Below are 16,658 nucleotides of genomic sequence, written 5' to 3'. Positions count from 1 at the left end.
AATCAGAGCAGCAAGCTCAAATGTATGTAGTCCAGCTCACAAAGTCGTCCCATCCATAACTCCAATGACAGTCAACAGACTGCAGGATCTTTCAGGGATTGTTTTATGCCGAAAGTTGTGTGTCTGTGTATGTGTTTACACACACACACACACACACATATGGAAATGTCTCAACCCATTTAATTCTCTACACAGTAAGTCCCCTTTCCAAGATGCTAAGCTGATTTCTGAAACTGTTGACCTCTGTGTGGGAGATACACATCTCAAGTGTACATTCCATCAAGTCTGAGGAGCAATGTCCATGCAATGTCTATATATCAGAGCCATCCCGGGGGTAGATGAGGCTGTTGACCATGCTGAAGTTGTAAAAAGGGCTGCTGAAGGGGCTGTTCTGGTCCCCACTGCTGCCACCAGAGAAAGGGCTGTAGTAGGAAGACAGCTGGTTGCTTCCACCCACAGTGCTCAGCTGCATGGAGTCTGGAGAGCTGTCTGGAACGGAGGTGTTGGGGAACGTGCTGGAGGGCAGCTGGGCCCCTCCTAGGTGGCGACGGCTGCCTGGGAGGGTTCGCTGGGTGCCCATGCTGCTGCTGGAGTTGACACTTAAGGTGTTGAAGCTGCTGAGGAAAGTGTTGAGGCATGGAGTGGAGGTGAGGGTGGAAGCTCCAGGAGAGGAGGCAGTACTCTTGGTGCCCTCTGGAGGCTCTGGTGACTGAGATGGCCTCACCATAGAAGAGGGGCTGTCTCCTTCCAGCTTCCCACTCACTCTTAGTCTTGAGGACTGCCCTTCTGATTTTGATGTCCCTGAAGGCACAGTCAGGTTACTGCTGGCCTCGGCGCGGCGCCTTCGCTTCCGACGGAAGTTTCCGTTGTCGAACATTTTCTCACAGTTTGGATCCAGAGTCCAGTAATTACCTTTCCCTGAGGGGAATGAAAATTAGTGAGGGTTGGCCATATCTTTCATTTGTCTGTCCATTCGTTACATTCTTACATTCATTCATTCATTTGAGGCAGGGTTTCTCTGTGTGGCCCTGGTTGTCCCAGAACTTATTCTGCAGATCAGGTTAGCCTTGAACTCAGATCAATCTGCCCCTCTCATATGCTAGGACTAAAGGCATGTGCTACCACGCCTGGGTTTAAGGTTTCTATTTTATTTCTGTGCACAGAACGCCCCCGTTATGTTCCAAGACACTTTAGTGCATGTCTAAAATCAAACAGTGCCAAATCCTACCCAAACTATGCTTCTTGATAAAGTTAATATATAAATTAGGTAGAATAACAGTTATTGTAAGCCATGTGAATGAGATCTACTGTATTCTTCTTTCTCTGTTTCCTTTCTGTTGGTTGAGACGGGGCCTTGAATAGCCCAGGCAAAGCCAGAACCTGCTATGCTGATGAAGCTGGGGTCCCAAACTGATCCATCCTCTCGTCTCTACTTCCTAAGTTCTAGAAATACAGATTATGTGCCTCAATGCCTGGTTTGTAATTTGCTGCTTAATTCTTTGGGGCAGCAAATGACCCAGCTTTAGTAAAACCGAGGGTTTGGGAAGCTCACTACAGCTTACATTGGACCAGCAGGAAATCAGATTAAATGCTGACCAAGGTGCTCCCTGGGTCATCCTCACTACAAGGAGAAAGTCAGAGTAAGTTCTTCCAGCAAGTTCTATGTCTTAGTAGCATCCACTACTTACATCCTAAGATCTAATTTTATTTAATTTTATACCTACAGTAAGTCACCTGCCACCTTCCCTAACTCCTGATCCAAGGCATGTAAACTTGCAAAATTACGAAATTCTGATGCTACTTAAACCATGATCTTCCATTTGTTTGCTAAAACAGTAAATTAACATATAAGTAAATTAATTTGGGCTTAACCAATGCCTTAGCGTTGTAGCTGGCACAACAACTAACAGAATTACTACAACTGTTTCTGAAAAAATACACAAGTCCTACAACTGAAAAGAATCACACCATTTTAGAAAAAAAGAGTGTCAAAATGGTAGTTTAAAAATTATTACTACCAAGCAATCAACTAAGTCTTAACAATTCAGCTGATGTGTGTCTACAGAACAAGAATTCTGTTCAGTGATGAACATAGGATGTTGTCTGGGAATCAACCTCCCATGTTCATCACCGAATAGAATACATCCCTATAAGATCAAGATGTCCACTGTGAAAATTCTGCACTCATTTAAAATACACACAAGACTTGCCTTCTGTAGGAAAGAAACGCCTTCCTATAACTGAAGTGGGACATATCCATATCACCTAAGAAGGATTTCACCCAAACAGCTTTTCCTAACTTGGCCTTTGCTGTTTCAAGGTCTTAACCGACTGCTTTGCAGTGAGTGCTTCTCACAGATAAGCTCAGGTGTCTCTCAGCTCTGTGGAGACAGGCAATAGGACCACAGCCCTCAGTTTCAGATGGGAGGTGAGGTGCAGACTGGCTAGCTGCTGTATGCCCAGTTTCACACAACTGTTGTCATGGAGAAGCAGCGTTAAAGTAGACTGCCTCCTTACCTACCTTCCTTCTCTCTCTCTAACTACATAGCTCTGCCTATCCCAGAATTCACTACTATGTAGACCAGGCTGGCCTCAAACAAGAGATATGCTTGTCTTTGCCTCTGTAAAGAGTGTACACACACAAACACACACACAGAGAGAGAGAGAGAGAGAGAGACAGAGACAGAGACAGAGACAGAGACAGAGAGGATATCTATTGAGCTATCTTGGTATCATCTTTTCTTCATCTTCTCCCAGTGCAAGAGGGTAAACCCAAGACCTCAATATACCAGGCAAGTGCTGTATTTTTGAGCTCCACTCCCAACCTCCAAATACTTGGTTCGAGCCGTCACTGTCCACTGAGTCCTGCTGACATATCCAGAAATTTCCACTTCATTTGGTAGTTTTTTAAAAGCTTTCCCAGACACAGTATTTTTGAACTTTTTAAAGTTCAAAGGAATACACGTGACAACTGACATAATAATCTTGGGTGGTTTAGAGGCTAAATCAGGAAGTTGCATCGTCAAAAAACTGCACGCCCTGTACAAGTGTCACCACCGAGCACTAATGGCTATCAAGATACCTGATGTGTCCAAATGAAAATGTGTTGTAAAACAAACACAGAATGTGAGATTTAAGAGAAAGGCTATGAAGGTAACCTTGAACTCTCTGATCCTCTAGTCTACCTCCTAAATGATAAGGTATGCCTAATCACATTAACTTCTTTTTTTTTTTTTTTTTTTGTAATCAATACATTAACTTTTTAAATATAGTTTGCACTCACTATACAACAGCATCAGCACTAGAAAACTGCTCCGGAGTGAATTCTACAAAACAGAATGTAATTCAATGGTAGAGCTAATCCTTTGCATATCTGAGACCCTGGGTTCCATCCCTCAATACAACAGCTCTGGCTTCATTCAAGAAGCCTCAAGCAAGAATCCGTTTCTTTGTAAGCTTCACTCCTCTTCCACCTCCCTCTGCCAGGTAAAGGAACACTCAGAACCCAGACTTATGCAGTCTTCTTCACTCAAGGTACAGGATTGAGACTAGAGGGAAGCCAATTCGGGGTGCTCATATCTTAATTTACCCAAACCTCAGCCCACAAAGTGAGATCGATCCTTAAGAATTCAAAGGAGGAAATGAGGCCCAGTGTCTTCTTTCATCTTTTGTAACACCCTGCTTCTGAGTCCCTGTCTCTGTTCGATCTATCTTCCAGTGCCTTATGCTGTTCCTTGAATCGGCCTCCTGTTTGAGGGTATGAACTTTTTGGTTTAGCCCGCTAGCTTCTGCTCTGAGTGTGAGGGACCCTGTCTTCCGTGGAGATCTGATGTTTCCTGCATCCCTACCAGACCAGGTTTGGGTGGCTCTAACCCCTCATATTCTCCTCTCTAGTAATGAGAAGGCCCCACGGTCGCGCGCACAGACCGGAATTTGGGCTCGAACTCTCAGGATCTGTAGGTGCGCGGCTTCGCGGCCGAAAAGCACCTGCCCGACCATTCTCACCTGGGTCGTCCTCGTCGCGGGGCACCTTCTTAAAGCAGTCGTTGAGTGATAGGTTGTGGCGGATGGAGTTCTGCCAGCCGGCCTTGCTGCGCTGGTAAAAAGGGAAGTTATCGGCGACGAATTGGTAGATGTGGCTGAGGGTAAGTTTGCGCTCAGGCGCGCTCTGGATGGCCATAGCGATGAGGGCCGAGTACGAGTAGGGTGGTCGCACCATCTTCATCAGGTCCTCGCGGCTGGCCATCGACAGCCAGCCCAGCTCGCCAGGAGCTGCGGAGCCGGCGGGCGAGGCGGGTGCGGCAGCGGAGGGCTGCGCAAAGCCCCGCTGGGCGCCCGCGAAGGTGCCCGGAGCGGCTGGTGGCTGCAGGAAGGGTCCGGGCGCTGCTCCGGGGGGCGGCGGCGGGGCCCCTAGGTAGCTAGCAGCGGAGGCCGGGCCGCCCACGCCGGGCCCATTGAGCCACAGGTAGGGGTTGGCGGCTGCAGCAGGCGGTGCGGCGTAGTCGGACAGCCCATAGGGTGCCCTGGAGGTTGGGGGCGCACCGGGCGCGGCGGCGGGCTGCGAGTATACGAAGTTGTCGCCGCAATACAGGGCCATGTCGGCGACCGAGGGCTGGTGCGGAGCGGCAGCGGCTTTGGGAGAGCGGGGCTGGCCACAGCACTTCGGAGAGAGCATCCCTTGGCGGACCAACCCTACGGCCCGCCCCGGCCTCCGCTGCGACTACCGACTTGGAGCGCTGAGGAGCTCGCCGAGGGCGGGGTGCCGCGCCTCTTATACCTGCGGGTCCCGGGAGGCTGGGCGGCCAAGACTCCACAGTCCACGCCCTCGCCACGCCCCATGTGCCGGGGAGCAGCGTGCAGCCTCCTTTGCCCCACCTGCCCGGTCCCTGCTGCTTTCTGCTAGCTCCGGAGTCAAGGTGAAAAGCATCCATCGGTCCTTTCTTTATCCGGCCCTCCTGTCCAACGGTCTGGCCATCCATCCTCCCCGCCTCCCCTCCATCCTCCCGCTACGATCAACCTACTCTAAAAAGCAGAGTACTGAAACAAGAGACAGACCTCACCAACTGGACCGGCTGGTCCCTAAAAAGCTGGTGAATCCGTTTGGGTGGCCAGCTCCACTTCCCTTTCTAACAAGTCCCAACGTTTTAAAACTTTTTAATTTACATTTGAAGTATTCATATTCAGCACACCACTCACGTCCGGTCTCCACCGATCAGCTCCATGCCATCAAAAATAATAGATGTGAATGCATGAATGACAACCCGACAGGCACCCTTTCTTCCCGACTCCGTGGGACAAGTGTGAAATGTTCTCTCAGGTTTTTTTTTTTTTTAACTGTCTCTTTTTGGGGTGATTCATCTTTCTAATTAAACCGTATGTTTGTTCACAATCAGGAAACACTGTTCATTTCATTTCACCCGGTTTGTTCCGACTTTTGGTGTGCAGTTATTTTTCAAAAGGTAAATTTGCGAAGTCGGCTAGGTAAGTGGCTTTGGGATTAACATTTAAAAGCAGAAAGTTTAAAGTAGTTCAAGACTTGCTTATAGCCTGGGTCTGTTTATTCTCAGCTTCTCCGAGTTTTGAAGGGGTTCTCTGAGCATCAGGAGAGCAATTAGCTAAATACTGTGTCGACCCAACGAGCCAAAATGACAGCGAGAAAATTATCTCTTTTACCATCCAAAATATTTCTAAATGTGATCTTGATAAAAAACATCTGAAAGTTCTCCTTTGAGCGGAGAAGTTATTGGTGGCTTTTTTTTTTTTTCTATTTTCGGATTACAGTCTGACAGTTTAGAATATTACTAAAGAATCCCCGCACCCACGTTTATTTACGTACATGATAGAGTTAGTTTTGTACTTTAAACCTCTTACCTCTAAAAAAAAAAAAAAAAAAAACAGAAAACAAACAAAAAACCAGAACAGGTCTGTCGACAAGGTGACTCAACAGGTAAGGGCGCTTACCACCTAAAGCCTGGAGTTTGATCCCTGGGGTTGAAGGAGAAAACCCGACGCGGCAAAGTTATATGATTTGACTCGCTGCGACACTCGCACCACATAAGTGAGTAAATAAAGTAATTTTAAAAATTAAAATCAGAATTACTTATTTAGCAAACTTGAAAGCCTAAAATGTATATCTCACTTCGAACATAAGTGATCATCTTTTCTGGAATCAGAGAGATATTACTGCAACTGTAAAACACCTGCTTCTTTGAAGACTTTTTGGAAGAGTCTGAAAAGAGAAATTATGACTCCTTAACAATATTTTAGTCTAAAACACATTTTTATTTATTTAGGTTAAAAACAAAACAGGCTTCCCGTTCCTCCAAATGGCTTTGGTTTTAGGCGAGGCTTTTTCTGAAATGTTAACAAGGTTGAAAACGTTTGACCCAGCTTAGCAAGCACTTATAATTTTATAACGCCCTACTGGGCATTCTTTTTCTTAAGTATAAAGGTCTGAGCTAAAGCTAAGATGACAGGGTCTAGGTAAAAGTTGGGGACCTAGAGGACAATCACACACACACACACACACACACACACACACACACACACACACACTTTAAATACCTAACGTTTCTGTAGAGTGACCTGAAGTATAAAGCATGGGAAGTGAGTGTTCAGAAGGCTTCAATACTCAGTTTGCTTTCATTCTAAATGGAAGTAAAGAATGAAGAGACAGACTCCATCTTCCCTTTTGTAACTGTTCACAGTATAATTCCTTCCCTGATCTCCTAACAAATTGCTTAACCATACACAGTTTGTGATTGTTCTCCTGGGTCTAATTTTAAAGCCATCCATCTATTCTAAAGGAGAGGAGGGGCCACAGTTTTCAGAATGTGGTCTATTGTTTTGATTAAAAGTTCTGCTTAGCGAATCATGTTCTGAGTCTTTTATAAATTTATTTAAAAGGAGCAGAGCCACCTACCGACCTTTTGCAGCTGTTACAGCGCTTCTTCTATTGATTTTCTTTCATTTATTTTTGAGAGTTGCATTTCATGTAGTCTAGTCTGGCTTTGAATTCCTTGTATATGAGCACTCTTAACAATAGTTAAATTTTTTAGCAATGAAAAATTTTAATGGCTTCTTGATGTACAAATTGTGATCAGCATTGCTTATTAACTGTTATGCAAAAAGATAACCAAAGAGACTACCTGGCTTCATACTGATTGTTGTCTAAATATAAGCTGTTAAGTTTTGGAAGACCATTCTCGGGGAAGACAGATCTCATACTTCTGCCATTTGCTAACGTGGTAGAGCAACAGCAGATTCTGACTAAATGTTGTTATTTTGAGCAAACATTCTTGTGGAATGTAGTTCTTATTTCCATTAATCTGCAGTATCATAGAAACATAGGAGCTGGAAAGATGTTTCAGCAGTTAAGAGCACTGACTGCTCTTCCAGAGGTCCTGAGTTCAATTCCCAGCAACCACATGTTGACTCACAACCATCTGTAATGAGGTCTGATGCACTCACTCTTCTAATGTGTGTCTGAAGACAGCTACAGTGTACTCATATAAATAAAAAATGTAAAAACATAGGTTTGCTGGCGTTGTCTCCTCTTTCTAGAGGAGGGACAGGGCCATATGAATTGAAAATGGCCTTGGTTGCTCTTCATTTAAAATGCCAACCAACGTGGACCAGTGCTGCATTTGGTTGTTTCCAAAACGTGGAAATCATGGGCAGTGAAGTGGCTCAGTGAGTAAGGGTATTGTGTGTGCCACCAGGCTTACGATCTATGCACAGTCCTTGGGACCCATACAGTAGAAGGAAAGAACTGACTCCCTCAAGTTGTACACACACACACACACACACACACAGAGAGAGAGAGAGAGAGAGACAGAGAGAGAGAGAGACAGAGACAGAGACAGAGAAACAGAGAGACAGAGAGAGACAGAGACAGAGGGGCAGAGAGAGAACAAACAGATAAATAAGTAACAAACCAATGTAATTTTAAAAACCGAGAACCAAGCACTGTACGTACCCACATTCCTACCTGGCTATCTGGCACTCTGTAGTCAGCACACCCATCAACCTTCATCAAGTAAATCAAAAGTTCATTGAAGTTGAGTTCTTTCCCCCTCTGGCAGTGTAGCCCAAGCTGGCCTGAACTTTCAGCAGTCCAGCTGCCTCGGATTTGTGAGTGCTTAGGATTGCAGGTGGGCCCAATCATTCTGCCTGAAGGGACCATCCCCCCAGTCCCTTACCAAATACGTATGGTTTACCATATATTTATGACTGGTAATAGAAGATGGAGTGAGCAGCTGGGGAACAAGCTTTCCAATGATGTGCAAATATTTTCCGAGGTGGTGTAACGAAGACTATGAACTCAAAAGCAAGCCATGCTGGGCACACACCTGTATTCCCAGCAGCCAGGAGACTGAGGCAAGGGAACTGTTTTGTGTCTTAAGTTGGTCTGCACTGTAGGTTCCAGGCTAGCCAGGGATAGGTAAGGGAGACCCTGTTTCCCAAAAATGCTGAGAATAAGCCTGGACTCTGGCGCTGTCTACACATGATGAACATTGGATGCCTACACCCACAGAGCTTCAGAAGAGAAAGTCATACCCAAGAAAACAAGAGACTCTGGAAGCCCAGGCTATCCTACCCCTAGCCTTCCAGGGCCTAAGGTCTCATTGCCCTATCTGCATGAACTGAAGTAAGCTGATTCACTAGGGTTTGAAATTAGACTTTCAAAGGAGCAGAAGTTATCTAAAGATATGCTAATGCTAATTTGTAAATCTTCAATCAGGCTTGTGATCTCTGTGAAGTTTTATGCTAAAAAGACTTAATTCTTCCGCTGTCTCACAAAGGTGTGGGGCTGGGAATATAGCTCATGAGTAAATGCAGGCAAAACATTTATACACACAAAATAAATTACTAAAGAGGGAGAAAGGAAGGAAAGAGAGAGAAAAAAAGAAAAAGAAAGGAAGGGAGGGAAGGAGGGAGAGAGTCAGAGACAGAGATAGACAGAAAGAGATAGATGAGTCAGAGAGAGAGAGAGAGAGAGAGAGAGAGAGGGGGGGGGGCCTAGAATACTAGCATGAGATAGCTATTTCCCCACATTTCATAAAATTGAAAAAGAGGAATTCAATGACTTATCTTTACCATATCTGACAAAATTTGATAGGCTTCTGGACTCATCATGACTGCCTGATGTCTGTAGCCAAGAAGCCCTTGGGAATACAGCAGTGAAGACCTGTGCATAGATGAATGAAGGGCTTCCATTCTCCTATGAAACCAGCCAGGGCCAGGGCCTGTGTGCTCTCCCAGCCTGCTTACACTCCATGTTGGTTGGCCAGAAATAAATCAAAGTGTTCAAAAACCACTTAGCAGCTTTGGATGCAGGGGTTGGCAGATGGACTTCATTCAGCCATGTCTCTCACATATATTCAAATTGGCTGATTTTAAACTAGCAATGACTTCATCAGCTTCCTGGCCTCTGTCATACATATACGATCTTTGTATAAGCTTCAAATATACATACATGTACACACAAATATATTATGATATATTATTGGATATATGAGCTATATGATAAATGTTGTATTATATATTATTATAGAATATCATGCAATATGTAATATAATAAGATTATAATAAGATAAAACAATAAAATGCACATATATATATATATATATATATATATATATATATATATATGGTTTTTTAGGGGTACTGTTTGTTTGAGACAAGATCTCATTTTGTAGTTCTGACTAGCTTCGAACTCATGGAGATCTACCTGCTTCTGCTTTCACTGTGCTGGGTTGTTTTATATTTTGCAACAGAGGCTGATGTAGCCCAGGCTAATCTTGAACTTGCTACAAAGCCGAAGATAGCCTTGAACTCCTGATCTTCTAGCCTTAATCTCCTAAGTGCTGACACACTTGACACACAAGACTACATTTGATACATCTATTCTTTTTCTTTCATTTTTTTTTAAATTTTCTTATTGAAAATTTTTTTTCTGGATAGGCAATGGTGTTGCATGTGTTTAGTCCCAGCACTAGTAAGGAAGAGGCAGGCAGATCTCTAAGTTCAAGACCCAGCCTGTTTTACAGAGTAAGTTCCAGGACAGGACAGATAGGGCTGCATAGATTAACTCTGTATAATAACAATAATAATAATAATAATAATAATAACAATAATAGTAGTGTAATAGTAATTTTGTATACTATATTCTGATCATGGTTTCTCTCCCCCAACCCCTACAAGATTCTCCCCACCTCCCCATCCACCTAGCTCCATGCATTCACATCTATTCTTAACTGATTTCCAATTGAACCCAGGTTTATTCTTTCAGTGGAAGCTCTCATGGCTGTATCCCCCAAGGCCCTTTCTCTGCCTTGCCTCTGTTTGTGAGTCTGGAGACGCCTTTCAGTTAATAGGACCCCATATGTGTTTTCTCATAAGTGGTGACCATGGTGATGAGAACGAGGAACTTGGTGATAGATGGAATGTTATGGTTCTTCCTAACTCTACACTTAATTTGGTTGACTCCTCCTAGCCAGGGCTGATGAATTTGCCAATCAGTGCTTCAGCTCCCTTTGTGGAATCAGGAAGAAGGTTAAATTACTGATGCCCTGGACCTATCCAGGAAATATGCTTTTATGCTCTTTCCTCGCTTCCTTCTGTTTCTAGAACTATGGATTGAAGTGAGGGCCAAGAACTGGGCAAGTGCAGGTTTACCACGGAGCTAACTCCCTATGGTTTGTGCACTTTTAAGCCTCTCAGACCCACCTAGTGCTTCAGACACTGTTGTGTTTGGGAGCATAAGCTATTTAAAACTTTATAAGTAAAGGGCGATGCTACTGTACACAAAGATGATTAAGCAACTGTTTGCAAATTGGGGATGTGTCAGAAAGGTATCAGAATCAATCAAGATATTGTTTTCAAATAACTTGGGTGAAAAGCAATAAGCAATAGCTATGTGCCTGTATAACTCCACATATATGCGTGGGAAGAGGCAGGAGCCGTGCTACAAGACAGGTGTGCAAATACTGACAGAGTACTTTGTACCAATGCACTAATCTATATTTTAGAAGGAGGGGGAGAAACAAGAATGGGTCTGGGGAAGGAGGGAGAAAGGGAGAAAAAGATGGGGTTGATGGGACAGGAGGGACAGAGGGGGGTTGATTTGGTATAGAAAAGAATTTTTTTTTTTTAATTGATGCAGTGTCTCACTCCATAACCCTGACTATCCTAGAACACTCTATGTAGACTAGACTGGCCTCAAACTTACCTGCTTCTGCCTCCTCACTGCTGGAATCAAAGGCATGCAACATCACACCTAACTAGAAAGGAAACTCAGAAGGTAAAAATGGCTTGAACTCATCTTGGGATGCTAAGTAAACCTGTGTGTCTAGAGCAGAGTGTTCCTGAGCCAGCGAATCTCAGACCTTTGGCTTCTGTTCTCTGAAAGAGCTCAGACAAGTATCAAGATCAGCTGCACCATGGACTAACAGGACGGATGAGCAAGGAGAGGGTTGGAAATGCTAGTACAGAATGAACCAATGGAAAACGTAGAAATTAGAAACATTGTAACAGGAACCGGAGACACCACAGTGTAGAGTTTCTTTTGGGAGTATGAAAATGTTCTCAAGTGGTTTGTATGATCCGTTCACTGTCCCTAAATGTCACCCCTACTCATTTGACCATTATGATTTGTTGTTTAAGATAGTAACTTCTTTTCCAGTCATCAGAATAAATAAAACCATCTTTTGGTACAGATGTAAATGACTACATAACCCATCAATTATCAGGTAAGACTTTTCTAGGAATCACTACTCAACCACCCCACCAAGCTAGCTAGTTAGGGACACCAGTACCTGTCCTTCAAAGAGGAGTGAAGGGTGGGGTGGAAACCTCACACCTCTCTTCAGGGGAGGGTAATGAAGGGTTTTGGTGTGCCTGTGAGCAATTATGCACATTTATAAAAAGCTGGGCTTTCATGAGGCCTTCTGTCCATCATCGCCTGGGCTGGGAGATGGGGCACTCACCTGAGCCATCCCTCTTCCACAAGACGCTTCACCATCCCAAACTCCGAGAAGCATAAATAAAGACCTCTGGGAATGGCTTTGCTGTCTGACCTTTAACCTGGGGTGAAAATCAAGCCTGGAGAATGTTATCCCGACTCGAGGCTCTTGCAGACCGGCTCCTCTGCTCACCTGCTGACAAGCGCCTGCCAGACCTCCAAGTTACCTTTGATTTAGCAGTAATGGCATCCCCACACAGAGCAGAGGTCTGTCCGCAATTCCTTAAGTCAATTTTATGGTAACCTGAGAGCCATTTCCTGCTTCGAAATGATGTCACTGTCTGTTAACACATACTAGAGTGACCACCGAATTCACTCTCCGGGCCACAGAGTCGTAGATCATGCTCCGTCAGAGTTGGCTAAAAACAAACGCTATGTGAGCTTCAAACGGAAAAGGGAAGTTTGAGTCCAATTCGCCTCTGTAAACCCTTAAAAGGTATCCCAGCGGGTGTTTCAAAAACCCAGGAGAGGACTTTATGAATCAGAAGAGGTCTGAGTGGTTTTGTTTTGTTTTTTTAAGTTGGAAAAGACACAGTTTAAGAACTGGGGTGGAGAATCAGGAACATTAAACCATCCACACCTGTAACTGAAGTTTATTTGACATTTGGTCTTTGTTTTGTTTTCCATTGAAAACATTTTCCTCTCTTTTCTCATGGAATTTTATTGATGTGTGCTAGAAGGGGTGGGTATGTGTATGTATGCATATGTGGGGGGGGGTAACTCTTTTGCCTCAGCCTCCCAAGTGCTGGGACTACAGGTGTATGCCACCATACACAGCTCCTGATTGAATTTTATTTATTTTTATTTTATTTATTTATTTATTTATTTATTTTTGGTTTTTCAAGACAGGGTTTCTCTGTATAGCCCTGGCTGTCCTGGAACTCACTTCTGTAGACCAGGCTGTCCTGGAACTCACTCAGAAATCCGCCTGCCTCTACCTCCCAAGTGCTGGGATTAAAGGTGTGTGCCACCATGCCCGGCCCCTGATTGAATTTTAAATCATGCATTTTTCTCAATTCAGAGCCTTCTCCCCTGAAGAAGCATTATCTTAGGGCTGTACGTTTTAGCTAGGTGTGGTAGGGCATGCTAGTCCATCCCTTGTTAGAAAGAGGTTGGAGGACCAGGAATTCGACCTTATGCTTGGCTACGCATGAGTTCTGAGGCAGCCTTAAGATCCTGTTTCTAAAACCCTCAGTTGGAGTGGGGTATTGTTAGTGGTTTTCCTAATCATGACTCTGGAATAAACAATACATTGTAGAGTAATTTGTGCATGTGTTAAGCAGGAGCTCCAAACCATCCAGCAGACATCCTTAACCCCAGCACTCACGAGGCTGAGGCAGGAGGGTTTTGAGTTCAGACTGAACATCTCTAACCCAAATGGAGGAACTGGCTTGCTCCTTGCTGTAGAGATGACCAAAAGGACATTGGATTGGTTTTGTTCTCCAAAGAGCAGTTTGTCTCCTCCAGTGTGGGAAGGATAAGGCCCATGAGCCACACTGCCTGGGTGTGCACATCAGGAATGCTTTCCGGGCTGTGAACAGGAGACTCATCTAGGGACCCAAATCTGAGACCAGATAATTACTAACGTTCATGTCAGATGTGGTATTCAGGGCTCCTATGGCTTCACCAAGGGACTGGGCTGAGTCTGGAAGTAGGTACGTCAACTATTGGTTGCTCAGTTCTTTCCACAACATCCAACGATTGCATACTGAGCCCAATACAGTGTGGTCTGTCCACTGGGCATCTCTCACAGGGCTTCCCTGGTGTTGCTCCATCAGCATCACCAATCATACTGTCCTGTGCTGTAATCCAACCAGTAACTCAGGCTGAGGCTCCAGGCTGTGCCCCTCTCTGCTCTACTTCTTATGACTAGATGTTTCCCAGGGCTCTCCCTGAAACTGATCAGATCAAACCTTAATGCTTCTGTTTCCCACAGCTGCTTCCTGCTTATTTCTGTTTTGCTTTGTTGATAGGCTCTCACTCTGTAGCCCTGTGCTGTCTCAGAACTCTCAATGTAGCCCAGGCTAGCTTTGAATTTACAGAGATCTTCCTGCCTCTGCCTCCAGAGTGCTGGGATCAAAGGTGTGCACCACTGTACTATGCCCAGCCCTGCTTGTTTCTATACTCAGCCAAAGCCTTCATTTGTCACCTCTAGGGCCATCAGTTCCTAGTAAACTTTATAGGTATATGAACGTAAGTCGCTGTTTTCCTCCCTCCCCCCTTCGCAGTCTCTTTCCTTCCTTGTACATGACACTTGAATGTTCCAGTTTGGGTTGTTCACTGCTAATATACATAAAAATATAATTGATAGAGAATGTGGTGAAAAACGCCTATATTCCTAGCAATTGGAAATCAGAGGACAGAGGAAGGAGTTCAAGAGTATCCTCAACTGCAGAGCAAGTTCGTAGCCAGTCTGGGTTACATGAGACTGGAACCACCCCCTTCCCACCCCCACCCCACCCCCAAAAAGCAAAACAAAGTTTGGTTTCTGTGCTGTCCTTATAACCTATGTCTTTGCTAAACTTTCTTGGTTATCAGAACCCAACTGTGAGTTCTTTGGAGTTTTTCCCACAGGCAATATGTTGTCTACAAAGAATAATTTTTACTTCTCTTTCCCAATAGTTTTCTGTTTAATTTCTCTATCATTTATTTATTTATTTATTTATTTATTTATTTATTTATTTATTTAGGGAGGATTTTTTTTTGGAGGTGGGGATAGTATCTTACACAACAGTAAAGACTGAGCAGCCCTTCACTCTGCTCTGGCAGGGAACTCACAGTAAGCCTGCCTCAGCTTCCTAGATGCTGAGATTATAGGCTTGAGACATCTCCTGAGCCACGCCTGGGTCTTCTTTCTGCTGTCTAATATTACTATGTTGGATCTCAAGTCTGATTTTGTATGGTGGTGGTGGTGAAAGTAGATGCCATGACTTTCGTTGTTTCTGATCTTAGAGGGAAGGCTTGCAGACTCACACAAGCTGAGGAAGATATTGGCCATTCATCCCACAGAAGGCCTGGGGGTATAGCCCAGATGGCAGGGTGCTTACTTACCACAAATGAAGCTCTGCTTTCATCCCTATTGCCATATACAGTTGGCCGTGGTACTACACACATATAATTCCATCCCTTGAGAAGGGAAGGGAGGAAGATCAGGAGTTCAAGGTCATCCTTAACTACGTAGAAGGTTGGGGGTTGAGGTCTGAATTCTGCTGGAGGAGATTTTAGTGGAGGAGCTTGAGGTTCTTGCTGGTATGAAATGACCGAATGACTAGTAGTGTTTGACGTAGTGTTGGGAAAAGAACATTGACAATCCAATTAATCCGGAACCATGGCTTATGAATTTAAACACACCATAGAGGACTCTTACCAAACATAGGTGGTAGTGGATGGTGAGACTGGTCTGTTGAATATACCAGACACTGATGCACAAGAGGAGAACAGTGCCATGAGAGACCAATGCCCAAGGACAAGTAAGGACTTCCTCTGCATATCTGCCACCAATAGTACCAAAGCATTTGCAGATACAAGGAGCAGTTAAGCCACTGAAAGACTCTGATGGTGTGCCGATTTCTCAACGAGGACTGTTGATACAAACCAGACCCACGAACCAACCAAGAGTTCTGGGATGTCATTCTCTTAGCCAAGACAGGATTGTGTGTGGACCATGCTTTTTACAGACTGCTAAGGGAGGTGAGCTGGTACCAGATGAACACTGTCCACATCAGTCACAGTGTCACTCAAGGTTGTGTGGGGTCATTCCTTGGGTGACCGGATGAGATAGATAGGGAGTTCTGTCATCAGAAAAGAGATACCTGCACGGATACCCTGGTTCTGACTCTGGAGATGCATCCTGCTGTCCTTTTTACCTCAGAGAAGTTCCTGTTGCTTCTCCAACTCACTATGGATGCGCATGTGCTTTCTGACCAGACAGATGGTCCTGTTACTACCCAGAAGGTTTCTGACCTGGGTGTCCCTGCAACCCCACAATAAACAGACCTCCACCAGCAAGAGTTGTCCAAAAAGCAATTTGCGCTCTGATGTAGACAACCAAACTGTAGACATGAAAGTCTGTTGAAAACTGTTCCTTATACTGATAGTAGCTTTTTTTTTTTTTTTAGTTTTGGGGGATATGTTATAAATTACTGTTTTGCTGATAGCATAATTAATGTTGCTGATTGGTTTATAATGTGACCAACTGTGTTCTAGGAACTAACTAAATCTCCTCTAGATTTATTAGTGCAAAAAATGAACCCTGACTTTCAACTCCATCCTAGACTTTTCTAATTTTATGAAATTAAATCCAACTTTCTCACACTCAAAAAGTTTGTGTCCAGCCTGAGCTACATGACGCCCCATCTCCAGAGAAAAGTTTCTTAGAGAGCACTGAACAAGTTGAATAAGTTCCCTTTTGTCCAGTTTGTTGACAGCTTTGGCTATTTTTTTCCCCCACTATGTAATCCTGGCTGGCCTGGAATTCTATATATAGGCCAGCCTGGCTGGCCTTAGACTCACAGAGATCCACCTGCCTCTGCCCCCAAGTGCTGGGATTACAAGCATGTGCCACAATGTATGACTATTGACAGCTTTGAAATGATTTCTTCTTCTTCTTCTTCTTCTTCTTCTTCTTCTTCTT

At 44.3% G+C, this 16,658-nt stretch overlaps 1 protein-coding gene across 1 annotated transcript; it reads right to left on the bottom strand.

Moving 5' to 3' along the window:
• Positions 1-307: 307 nt before the first annotated feature.
• Positions 308-4,600, bottom strand: Foxi3 (forkhead box I3). Its single transcript, XM_021191840.1, has 2 exons — positions 4,006-4,600; positions 308-918 (listed from the first exon to the last, which is right to left on the bottom strand). The coding sequence occupies exons 1-2, from the start codon at positions 4,595-4,597 to the stop codon at positions 311-313; spliced, it is 1,200 nt and encodes a 399-aa protein (XP_021047499.1). The 5' UTR covers positions 4,598-4,600; the 3' UTR covers positions 308-310.
• Positions 4,601-16,658: the final 12,058 nt, after the last annotated feature.

Source organism: Mus pahari, chromosome 2 (genome assembly GCF_900095145.1).
Source record: "Mus pahari chromosome 2, PAHARI_EIJ_v1.1, whole genome shotgun sequence".
NCBI lineage: Eukaryota > Metazoa > Chordata > Mammalia > Rodentia > Muridae > Mus > Mus pahari.
Note: the sequence above shows the minus strand (reverse complement) of the source record. Positions and strands in the feature narration are given on the sequence as shown.